The sequence below is a fragment of the Dipodomys ordii genome, unplaced genomic scaffold (assembly GCF_000151885.1).
Source record: "Dipodomys ordii isolate 6190 unplaced genomic scaffold, Dord_2.0 Scaffold7, whole genome shotgun sequence".
Classification (NCBI taxonomy): Eukaryota; Metazoa; Chordata; class Mammalia; order Rodentia; family Heteromyidae; genus Dipodomys; species Dipodomys ordii.
The window spans coordinates 5,064,061-5,075,419 of NW_012267223.1; the positions used below are offsets into that span (position 1 = coordinate 5,064,061).

At 42.8% G+C, this 11,359-nt stretch overlaps 1 protein-coding gene across 1 annotated transcript in view; it reads left to right on the forward strand.

The window, feature by feature from the left end:
• The first annotated feature begins 274 nt into the window (after window positions 1-274).
• Cep95 (centrosomal protein 95kDa) overlaps window positions 275-11,359 on the forward strand; it is a 26,319-nt gene continuing 15,234 nt past the window's right edge. The window contains exons 1-6 of the mRNA XM_013036577.1: window positions 275-335; window positions 1,887-2,015; window positions 3,182-3,289; window positions 5,858-5,968; window positions 7,717-7,822; window positions 9,170-9,285. Coding sequence (XP_012892031.1) covers window positions 317-335; window positions 1,887-2,015; window positions 3,182-3,289; window positions 5,858-5,968; window positions 7,717-7,822; window positions 9,170-9,285 — 589 coding nt within the window. The 5' untranslated portion in view covers window positions 275-316. The remainder of the gene's footprint in view (window positions 336-1,886; window positions 2,016-3,181; window positions 3,290-5,857; window positions 5,969-7,716; window positions 7,823-9,169; window positions 9,286-11,359) is intronic.

The window sequence follows — 11,359 nt, forward strand, 5'->3', positions numbered from 1 at the left end:
CTGCGGGGTGACCTAGACTGCTCAGCCCGCCGTCCTGACCACCCATGAGTGGGCGCTTGCCCGCGGGGAATGGTAGCTAGAGCCCGCAAACTGCCGCCTGGGCGCGTGCGGGCAAAGGAAGTGCTTCTCCGATGACCAATCAGCGGCGAGAAGCCGTTTTAACGTCCCTCCCTCTCTCCTCCCCTCCTTCCTCACTCCGGGCTGCGCGCCCCCTCCCGCCGGCGCGGGCTCTGCGCGGTGTGGCCCTTCCCGGACGCCGTCCTGCGCGCGCCCGCCCGCCCGCCGCCGAGTCCAGCGGCGATCTGTCTTCGGGAGCATGGCCGGCTCCGAAGCTGGTGAGTCTCCATCCCGAAGCTGTGGTGTTGTGTGAGGACGGCGGTCGTCCCAAGTTTCCCGAAGGCCTCGGGCCGCCCTGAACTGCGAGTGGGGCCAGCACCCCGTGGCAGTCGCGGGGGTCTGGCTCCCCTCCTCGCTCCGGGGCGTGGACGGGGGCCCCGGGGGAGGCCGCCGCGACCTCCGCGACCTCCGCCCTCCGGCTGTCGGGACGGCCCCGGGACCGCCCGGGACTTGAACTCTGGGACGTGTGGCCGATGTGCCCTCCGCCCCGGCCGTGGGGGGGCGAGGCGGCACTCCCTCCATCTGTGCTGCTTTTTCGTTTCTTTTTTTGAGGCGTCGCCCTGTAAAGATGTGGGGCTACCCCTGCCAGACAAGGAAAGTCAGCCCCCCCCCCGGGCCTTCTAGAATTACCGACGTTGTCTAACCCCGCTTTTGACAAGTGAGTTGCTTGGGTTGTCTAGGACGCTTCCATCCTTCTCTCCAGGACAACATGCAAGTAGTTAAAAAAAAAAAAAAAAAACCACCACCACCACCAACAAAAACCAACGGTCGTCAGTGTTTGGTCAGGCGTGAAAATGGCCCTGGGCCGGGGATGGGAGATACACAACCCTATTCGGTAGAGAACCTCCGCCTCGGGGTGACACGCCGGCAGTGTTTCTGACACTCGCGTACGTGCTTTTTAATCGACCGCCCATTCCCGGAAACAAGTGTTTCTGTTATTTTATAGGTTATCTTTAGTCGAGAAACCCTTAATTGAGGTAATCCCTGCACGGCCTGGCGGAGGGTTAGATGTGTGGTAGTCGATGGGAAACTTCGTTTTCCTTAATGTGGTGGTACTGAGCTTTAGAGGGTTTTTTTGTTTTGGGGGTTTAACATGTATTTCCCATGTTTTTGTATGCATCAAATATAATTTAAAAAACTAACAAATGCATAAGTGTGGGTGTTGTCATTACTCTAGTTTTAAGCAACCTAAATTAATCACTACTCCGGAGAAATCCTGACTTGCACAAGATAATTGGGTAAAAACGTGACTAACACTCTTAGGAATTCAAAGGCACCTCCACTGGAGAGAATCTGAGATTCTCATTTACAAATTGTCTTGTTTATGACATATTTGTTTTCTTTTTTTTTTTTCTTTTTTGTCGGTCGTGGGGCTTGAACTCTGGGCCTGGGTGCTGCCCAGCAGCTCTTCAGGTAGCACTCTACCATTTGAACCACAATGCCACTCCAGTTTTCTGGTGGCTTATTGGAGATAAGAGTCTCATGGACTTTTCTTGCCCTGGCTGGCTTTGAACCGTGATCCTCAGATCTCAGCCTCCTGAGTAGCTAGGATTATAGGTGCCCCACAAGTTGTCATTTATAGTTTTGACTACATTAAGATAATAGCAGTATAGAAGACATTTAAAGAAAATAAATACTTCAGAAATCTTGCCTTGCAGAGTCCACACTCTAAAAAATTCCTTATCTTGTTTTTGTGGGGCCATGCTAGTTTTTTAAATATGTGTATAACTTTCGAGTGCTACTGAAAATTGATTTCTTTTCCCCAACAGAGTGGGTAACCATTGCCAATAACCTTCTTTTTAAATGTCATATACACCTAAGGATACACAAACTTGAAGATTGTGATGCTAATGTATTTATTGCTCTTTATCAATCCATCCTGGGAGAAAAGGTACCAGGTAAGGGTATCTGTCTGTATCTAGTGCTTTAGATCCTTTGGTATTTGTGAAATTTTATTTTCTCTTTCTACATCGTATTTCTGTAACAAATACGGCATTCATTGCCTTAATAATTACCTTATGGAATCCATAATAATAGCCTTGATCGACTCACTTTTCTAGTTCTTGGTAATCCCTAATTCAGTCATGCTGAAAATGCCTTCAAGGTAAAGGTAAATACATCTTGAAAATTTCTAAAAGCTAGAACTTGGATGTTTTTTTTCTTTTTTCTTTTCCTTTTTGTGCTGGTCATGGGGCTTGAACTCGGGGCTTGTGCTCAGGTTAGTGCTATACTATTTGAGCCACAGCTCCACTTCTGCACTATTTTTTTTTTTGATTAATTGGAGATAAGAATCGCAGATTTTCTTGCCCAGGCTGTCTTGGAATTGCAGTTCTCAGATCTCAAGCTCCTGAGTGTCTAGGTCAGGTGTAAGCCACCAGCACCAAGCTTCTAGTTGGTACTTCTGATGCTCATCTCAGTTCTCTCCAGGGCTCATCCTCTTCAATACCAGGGAGAAATTCCAAAGTTCACTTGATCCTACAATCCACATTCTAGTCTGTACTGACTTTTTAGACCTTTGTGCCAGTTATTTCCAGTAGGCTGTTTTATCAGTACATATAAGAGCCTTAAACTAGCTGGATTCCATCGTGGACAGACACCCACAGAGGTTAAAGTCTTTGCCTCATATCTTGCCTTTTGTTTTTTGAGACAGTGTTTTGTGGTATTGCCCAGGCTGCTGTCAAGCCTGGGATCCTCCTGCCTCATCCTCTTAAATGCTGGGATTACAGGCATTGTGCCCCAAGCCAGGCATGGCTTCCTTATTGGGCTATTAACATCTCTTTGGATTTAGGGACCCCTGCATCTTCCTTTATATATGTTCGTGCTATTACTGAGTATAATAAATATCAAACCAATGTAGACTATTGGAAAATAACTTTAATCAATAAATATTCAACCCGTAATGATTTTTCTGTGTAGAACTTACGTTCCGTTTACTTTCCCAGTACTGTGTTCTGTGTGCTTAGTCAGTGCTTGTTTCTGTAGCAATTGACTTCACTCAGAAGGCTGGTCATAGACAAAACTTCACCACTTATAGATGCAAAGTAATGTGACTTTCCCCCCATAGACCTCATAGCTATTCCCAAAAGTCAAGAGGATGATGCCCACAATGTACAAGCTGTGATTGATTCTCTGGCATTGGATTACCTTCAGGTCAGCTTGTCTCACATAACAGGTTAGTATCTATTTCATCACCAGGTCAATCTACAGTTTTATTAATAACCTAAGCTATAACTTAGAAATTTAATTGACCAAATTAGGAAACTTATGGAATAGAAAAACTATTAAGAATGAGCTTCAGGGGCACCATCTCTGAAATACTCAGTAGGAGAAAATTGTGGTATACGTAGACTATACTACACCTCATTGAACAAAGGTGGAAAGAATGTACGTACAATTAATTGCATTCAGAATGACTTTGTAGATGAATATGTAAGGAAGTCATGTAACTAGTCATACGGATTGCCTCCAGCAAAAGGAACTTTGGAAAAGGGGCAAGAATTTCCATTGTATTCCTTTTGTACTTCTTGAATTTTGAACCATTTTATCTATTTTTAAAAATGTGGATTTTTTTTGTTTTGTTTTTTGGTTGTGGAGTTTGAACTCTGGGCCTGGGCACTGTCCCTGAGCTCTTCAGCTCCAAGCTAGCACTCTACCACTTGAACCACAGTGCCACTTCTGGTTTTCTAGTGGTTAATTGAAGAGTCCCATGGACTTTCCTACCCAGGCTGGCTTTGAACCATGATCCTAAGATCTCAGCCTTCCTGAGTAGCTAGGACTATAGGCATGAGCCACTGGTGCCCGGCTCAAAAAAATGTTTTTAATATAAACTCCTTTGGAAGTTTTTTCCAAAACAAAATATACTATGCTGTATTCCAGAACATACCAATATATATGACAAAAGCAAATGTTCTTTTATATTGGAGTTCAATTCTAGATAAGCACATATGCCAAACCAGTTTGGAGATCATTGATTTTGAAAACAAATTCTAGACTTTCCCTCTTCTTCCAACACAGTAGACTTGCTTTTATCACCTGGATAGGACAGCATCTTAGTATTTGTGATTTAAAACATACTGTAACAACTTTATAAAAGTACATGTTTTTAGAACTTTTTATTGTAGAGGTCCCACTGACAAATTGCACTCAGCCCATGAAAAAAATGACAAAACTTCTTTTACCTCCACCAGTAGACTGCGGAGCAGCTTTCTCTTGCTTAAGCCTCGTTGAAAGCAGTTTCTCCTGCACTGTGAAGCACTACATACACTCTGGCCACAGTCTAGTTGCTAGGTTAGCAAGTGTATACTCCCCATCCTAGAAACTCAGACATCCTCAATAAGCCCTGGGGTATACTTTAGTTTTATTAAGCCAGAAAAAAAAACAAAGATCTTGAAAACAAGATTTCTGGTTCATTATTTTAAATGGAAACAAACTTTTCAAAACATTTATCTATCGTTACTAGTGGGAATGCAAAACATCAGATTTCCACTTTGGGCTTCTTTTGTTTTTGTTTTTGTATATCATGGCTCAAATTGAATGGCTAGATTCAAATACCAAATTTCTCCTCTGTTGCTCCTGTATTGCTTTGAACTCATGAGACCGCCAGGCATGATTTCACACAGGACAAAGAATGCATTAAGAGTTAAATGCAAGCCAGCATGGTAGCTCATGCCTGTAATCCTAGACTCAGGAGGCTGAGATCTGAGGATCACAGTTCTAAGCCAACCCGGGCAGGAAAGTCCGTGAGACTCTTATCTCCAGCTAACCACCAGGAAACTGGAAGTGGTGCTGTGGCTCAAGTGGTAGAGTGCTAGCCTTTAGCTGAAGAGCTGAGTGACAGCGCCCAGGCCCAGAGTTCAAGCCCCACAATCGGCAAAAAAAAAAAAAAAAGTTAAATGCAGTTCACATGTAGATGTTATTGGAGTCCATTTGAGGTGATATGATATGAAGCATGTCAAGTTTACATACTATGTCAGTCCATTTCTATTCGACATTTTAACTTCACATTAGTTAATCATCTATTATGGGCCAGGTGGAGTGTTAGGGAATTTATATTAAAGTCTGGGAAAGATGAGAAAAGGGTAAGATTTTAAAGGGTTATATATGGGAATGGCTCAAGTTGTGTAGAACTCAAGTATGAGGCCCTGGATTCAATCCCCAGAATCACAAGCGATTACAGAAAAACCTCAAGGGGTTATCTATGCAGAGCTTGGATTATAACAATGGAACCAGGGCGGAGGGTTTAATCAGAAAAATGGTTTCATCTATACAACGTGAATAGGAGTTAATAAATGCGGGGACAGGAATCCCCAGTGACAAGTTGCTTGTTTTGGTATTACTCCACTGCTGCTTTCTCTTGAACAGATCGCCCTGCAGAAGTAGTATTCCACAGTCTGCAACTGCGCCCATGTGCCGTGTTTTTCACCAGCCTGTATAAAGTTCTGCCTTGCCATTTTATGTTTGAGAATCTTACTAGAAAGTGTTTTCTATGTCCAAATATTTTGCTTCTTGTGAAAAGGAAGAAATGTATCTGTGAATTATTTAACACCATATTTAAGTCCTCCCCCAATTTTTCAGATATAATCAAGCAGCAGGAAACTGATTTTTAATAGTCATAATTTTCTCCTGGTAATTTTATAATCCTATCTTTGTACAACATTTTCACAGTGTTAAACCATTTTAAGATTATGAGACTCATATTTTTTGGTTAAAAATGTTTAATAGCTTTGTATTTTGTACTCAGGAGAAAATATAGTGAAAGGAGATAAAGAATCTATCAAGAACCTCCTAGAAATATTTGATGGCTTGCTGGAGTATCTTACCGAACACATCAGTGAAGCATCTCATGAAAAAAGTAAGTTTAAAAATGGAGACTGGCCGGGCGCTGGTGGCTCACGCCTGTAATCCTAGCTACTCAGGAGGCTGAGATCTGAGGATCCAGGTTCAAAGCTAGCCTGGGCAGGAGAGACCGTGAGACTCCTATCTCCAATAAACCACCAGAAAACCGGAAGTGGCGCTGTAGCTCAAGTGGTAGAGCGCTCGCCTTGAGCTGAAGAGCTGAAGGACAGCGCCCAGGCCCAGAGTTCAAGCCCCACGACCGACAAAAAAAAAAAAAATGGAGACTGTAGGATTGCAGTGAAGATGGAGTTGAAGGATGGAGACTGTAGGATTGCAGTGAAGATGGAGTTGAAGGATGGAGACTGTAGGATTGCAGTGAAGATGGAGTTTCTTGGTCTTTTGAACTGTGATCCTCAGGTTTCAGCCTTTTAGTAGCCAGGATTACAGTTGGGATCCACCGTTGCCTGGCCTGACAGCAGCAGTTTTTACATATTAGTGCTTGGCTGCAGAGAGGGGTGGGATGGTAGTCCTCCTCTGTCCCCATTGGCAGGCTGATGATAGGCCTGATGCAGGCTGGAGGGAGGAAGACAGAACTGAGATACTTTTCATGTGAGTCAGCTGGGGAAGGTGGGGTGCCGTGCTAACCTGAGGCTGTTCTGGAAGAGGGTTGCTTCCCTGAGCCTCCTCTGTGACTGCTGGGGAACCTTTATCCTGTCAAGGGCCAATTTGAAGTATGTATTTTTATATACATATTTATGTGTGTATAATTTGTAGGCCATACAAAAATGATGAATTCAGGCAGACAGCCTCAGGCAAGCATACGAGTCAATCCTGTCATGCACCAAACGACTTTGGCCTTTGAGCCAGATGTTCTCCACCCTGCTCTTCGATACCTTCATTGGACATTTCATAAGGTCTAATTATCATGTAATGGAGGTTCAAAAGATACTTATTTAGCAGCATTCAAGCTGACAGGATTCTTCATTGGGAAACAAATCTTTTACAGTTCATCACACTAGCTGTATAGCACAGCTTTTCCTGAGACCTAGGCTAGCATTATCATTTGCCACTAAAGAGTAAGGACTTTGAAGGCAGGGCTGCTTCTCACAGTGTAATACTGAAGCTCTCTAAGCCCATTTCCTTATCTGAAGGTTTTGAAGAGGAAGTGGATAGGTATAAATAGCCCAGAGCCTAACCCAGAGAAAATGCACAATCATTGTTAACGAATGTTATTGAAATGTTGCTTGATGGAAAGCAAAATAGAAAAAACCGTGCAGGTGATGTCTGAACAGGAATGTGTAGAAATAGGAATGGGACTAGTGGGGAAAATACAAATCATAAGGGCTTTCTCCCATATTATCTCCTGAAATCACTGCTTGAGGGAATCTGCTCCTGGTGAAAATGTGTATTTCTAGGTATTTGGGGGTTAGAAAAACAGATTGATGGTCTAAAAGAAAACATCCAAGCCATAATGCAGTCGGACTCTTAGCCAAAGCTATGATTGTTTTGGAGTAAGTGGACACAATCATGTTTTTCTGCCTTTGTGGTTGGTTACCTCACACATCCCTTACAGGTGTAGAGCTATAAACAATAAGTGAATGTACCACCTAGCTTCAGAAATCAAGCACTGCTTATGCGTTTATAGACTTGTGGTTCTTAGTACCTGCTGTTTTTAACCTCTCGCATCATGGATAGCTAAATAAGTAAATAAAAATGTTACTCACGTAGGCAGTTTGGATATTATTTTTAATCTGTCCTAAACAGGTGAAACGGAACAGTATTTCAAAGAACCCCATCAAGGAGAACATATGGAAGAGCTAGAAAGTTCTATGAAATCTAAATTACCATGGAAAAGAGTTGCTGTTGGAAGGTAGTACATAATGTCTATGAATTTCATCAAAGCAAGTAATGCTCTCACTTGGCTTGGTTGTGCACACTTAATAATTCTCGTACTTAGGAGGCTGAGGCAGGATGATCAACAGTGTTGAGTTCTAAGCCAACCAGATCCTGTCTCAAAAAAGAAACAACAGGGCTTAGAGCTATGGCTCAGTTGGTAGAGTTCTATCCAATGGATGAAAGCATCAGGTACCAAGTTTGAGTCCTAGTCTCAGACCTAAACAAAAAAAAAAAAAAAGAAGAAGAAGAAAAGAAACAACAAAAGCCTGGAATTTAAAGTTGCACTGAAAATACTCAGAAGGATATTTTGCTAATGTGAATAGTTCACTTCTATTTTATACCTACCCATTCTTTCTTTTTTTAATTTGAAATTACCAACTCATTTTTATTTAATTTCCCCTTGATCAGAATAGTATATCTTCTCTAAATAAAACTTAGAAAGTTTTTCCTTCTTTTAAAAAGAAGGAAAAATATAAGATCTACCATTCAAAATTAAATACTACTACTGTGATAACATTGCTTTTAACTTTGTGTGTTTGTGCACGTGCACGCGCACACGTGCGTGCCAGTATTGGGCATACACTCAGGGCCTGGGCACTGTGCCTTAGCTCTTTTTTTTTTGCCAGTCCTAGGGCTTGAACTCAGGGCCTGGCACTGTCCCTAAGCTTCTTTTGTTCAATACCACTTTGAGCCACAGTGTTACTTCTGGCCTTTTCTGTTTATGTGGCACTGAGGAACTGAAATCAGGGCTTCATGCATGTTAGACAAGCACTCTACCACTAAGCTGCGTTTTCAGCCCTGTCCCTGAGCTCTTTTACTCAAGGCTGGTGCTCTATCTTGAGTTCAAAAGTAAAACATTTCAAAGATATTTCTAGAGTTACTGCCTTACCCAGAGCCCCTTCCACTCTTGCAGTCTTAGGCTAACCAGTATGCTGTCTGATATGTGTTCAATCAGTTTCTTCTTTGACAGTCTGTATATAGCAAGGAACAAGAAGTGATAAGCAACAGAAGGGAGTTTTCAAAAGTTGGTTGTTTTTGTTTCTTGGGGTGGTGGTGCTGGTTGAATCCAGGGCCTTGTGCATGCTAAGCAATGTCTCTATCACTGAGTCACACCTCCAGACCCCAGTCCAGTTTTTTTTTTTTCAAGTGCTAGGCAGAAAGCCTATGGCCTTATATATGCTAGACAAGCTCTGGACCCCTAATGCACATCCCCAGCCCTAGTCTCCAAGTCTGTAGTAGTGGCTGGCTAAAGCAACACTGGGTGCTCATAGCAAGTGTCTTTCATGGTCAAACTGGACTCTGAGCAACAGACCTCTTGCAGGTATTCCATCCCATCTGACAAGTTGGGCCCCAGTTGGGATGAAGATGAAGCCGAATCTACGGGTGAAATAATTAGACTTGGAGAAACAGCACATACCTTTACTCTAAGAAGCAATGGTGAGTAATTAATTGTCAGCATTATTCAACATACCACTATACAAATGTAAAGCCTGGGCTGGGAAGGTGGCTTGGTGGTAGAGTACTTGCCTTGCATGCATGATGCCCTAGGTTTGATTACTCAGCACTTTCATAAGCAGAAAAAGCCAGAAATGGTGCTGTGGATCAAGTAGTAGAGCACTTGCCTTGAGCTGAAGAGCTGAGGGTCAGTGCCCAGGCCCAGGGTTCAATCCCCATGACTGGCCAAAAAAAAAAAAGAGTAACCTGGCACAGTGATGCACAACTGTAATCTCAGCTCCTTGGAAAGCTAAGATCAGGAAGACTGTGGCTTGAGGGAAGCCTGGGCAAACAGTGAGACCTTCATCTCAATAAAGACCTGAGTGTGCTATTACTTGCCTATGTCTGACCTAGATGAGAGGAGAGATCAAGGTCCTGGCTAGCCCAGGGCAAAAATGTGAGCTCCTGCATAAATATTAACCTTAAAAGCAAAAGAGATTTGAGACATGGCTCAAATGGCAATGTGCTTACTTAGCAATGTAAGGCCCTCAGTTCAAACTCCTAATACCACACGTACACACACACAAATAATGAGCCACCAATAACTGAGCCACCTTCCTAGCCCCCTGAGACTCTTTATTACAATTAACCACCAAAAAGTCAGACATAAAACTGTGGCTCAAGGCTAGAAGGTGAATCAGTGGTAGCATGCTTGCCTAGCATCCATGAAGCCCTGGGTTCAATTCCTCTGTACCACATAAACAGAAAAAGCTGGAAGTGCTGCTGTGGTTCACGTGGTAGAGTGCTAGCCTTGAGCAAAAGAAGCTCAGGGATACTGCCCAGGCCTTGTGTGCAAAAATACACAAAAACTGTAGCTCAAGTGATAGAGCACTAGCTTGAGTGAAAGAGTTAAAAGAGAGGACCTAGTTCTTGTTCCAAGACCCAGCAAAAAAGATTGAGATGAAGAGAGTCCTAACTAGCCTACCATCATTACCCACTAAATATGAACAGATATCTGAAGTCACAGGCAATTCAGAGTCACAGGCATGAGCAAGTAAGTCCAAATCAAGTAAGTGGGTGCAAATTGTCATGTGTGACTGGATGTCACAGGAAGAGAATTCTGGGTACACCTTTACAGTCTAGTCATGCTTTCATAGTAGCATTGTTCCTGAACGGGTTTGCTTTTTCTTTTTTGTTTAAGTTTTAGCAAGGATTTAGTTTAGCGTAACAGGTTAAAGTAGAAAGAAATCAAAACAAACATTTTGTGCTCCCAATGCAGGAAATGGGAATTAAAGACTGTTGACTCCATTTTTTTAAAAAATCATTTTAAGAAGTTCATACTCCCAGTGGCAATTTTCCCCCTTTGCTTTTTAGGCATATTTTCTTGAGAAGCAGATTTTTTACAAAATTAACATCAGGGAAACAGCAGATCACAGAATGAGTTAAGTACAACTTAGGACTCGGGACCGAGAACAACTCAGTGTCACCTGAGCTGTGTAATAACTGCATAGGGATTTAAAAGTCGTGTTTCTGAAATTTCTTTTGATTTTTAAAAATGTATTATTATCTGGTGGCTCACGCCTATAATCCTAACCACTCAGGAGATCTAAGGATCATGGTTCAAAGCCATTCCAGGCAGGAAAGCCCATGAGACTTTTATCTCCAATTAACCACCAAAAAGCTGGATTTAGAACTGTGGTTCAAGTGATAGAGCACTAGTCTTGAGCAAAAAAACTCCAGGACAGTGCCTAGGCCCTAAGGTTAAGCCCCAGAACCGGCACCAAAAGAAAAGAAAAAAAATACCTTCATACTTTATATTAACATGTATATGACATATCAGTGACTGTGTCCCCTCTCCAATTGTGTCATATACATATGCAAATAGCCCTAAAGGCAAACACTTGGTGTCCTAAACATTTTAAATGTGAGATATTCAGCCTGTTACTGGTTTTCAGTAGAGGGGCTGGGAAGGTGGCCCAGTGGTAGAGTGCTTGCCTTGCATGCATGAGGCCCTGGGTTCGATTCCTCAACACCACATAAGCAGAAAAAGCTGGAAGTGGTGCTGTGGCTCAAGTGG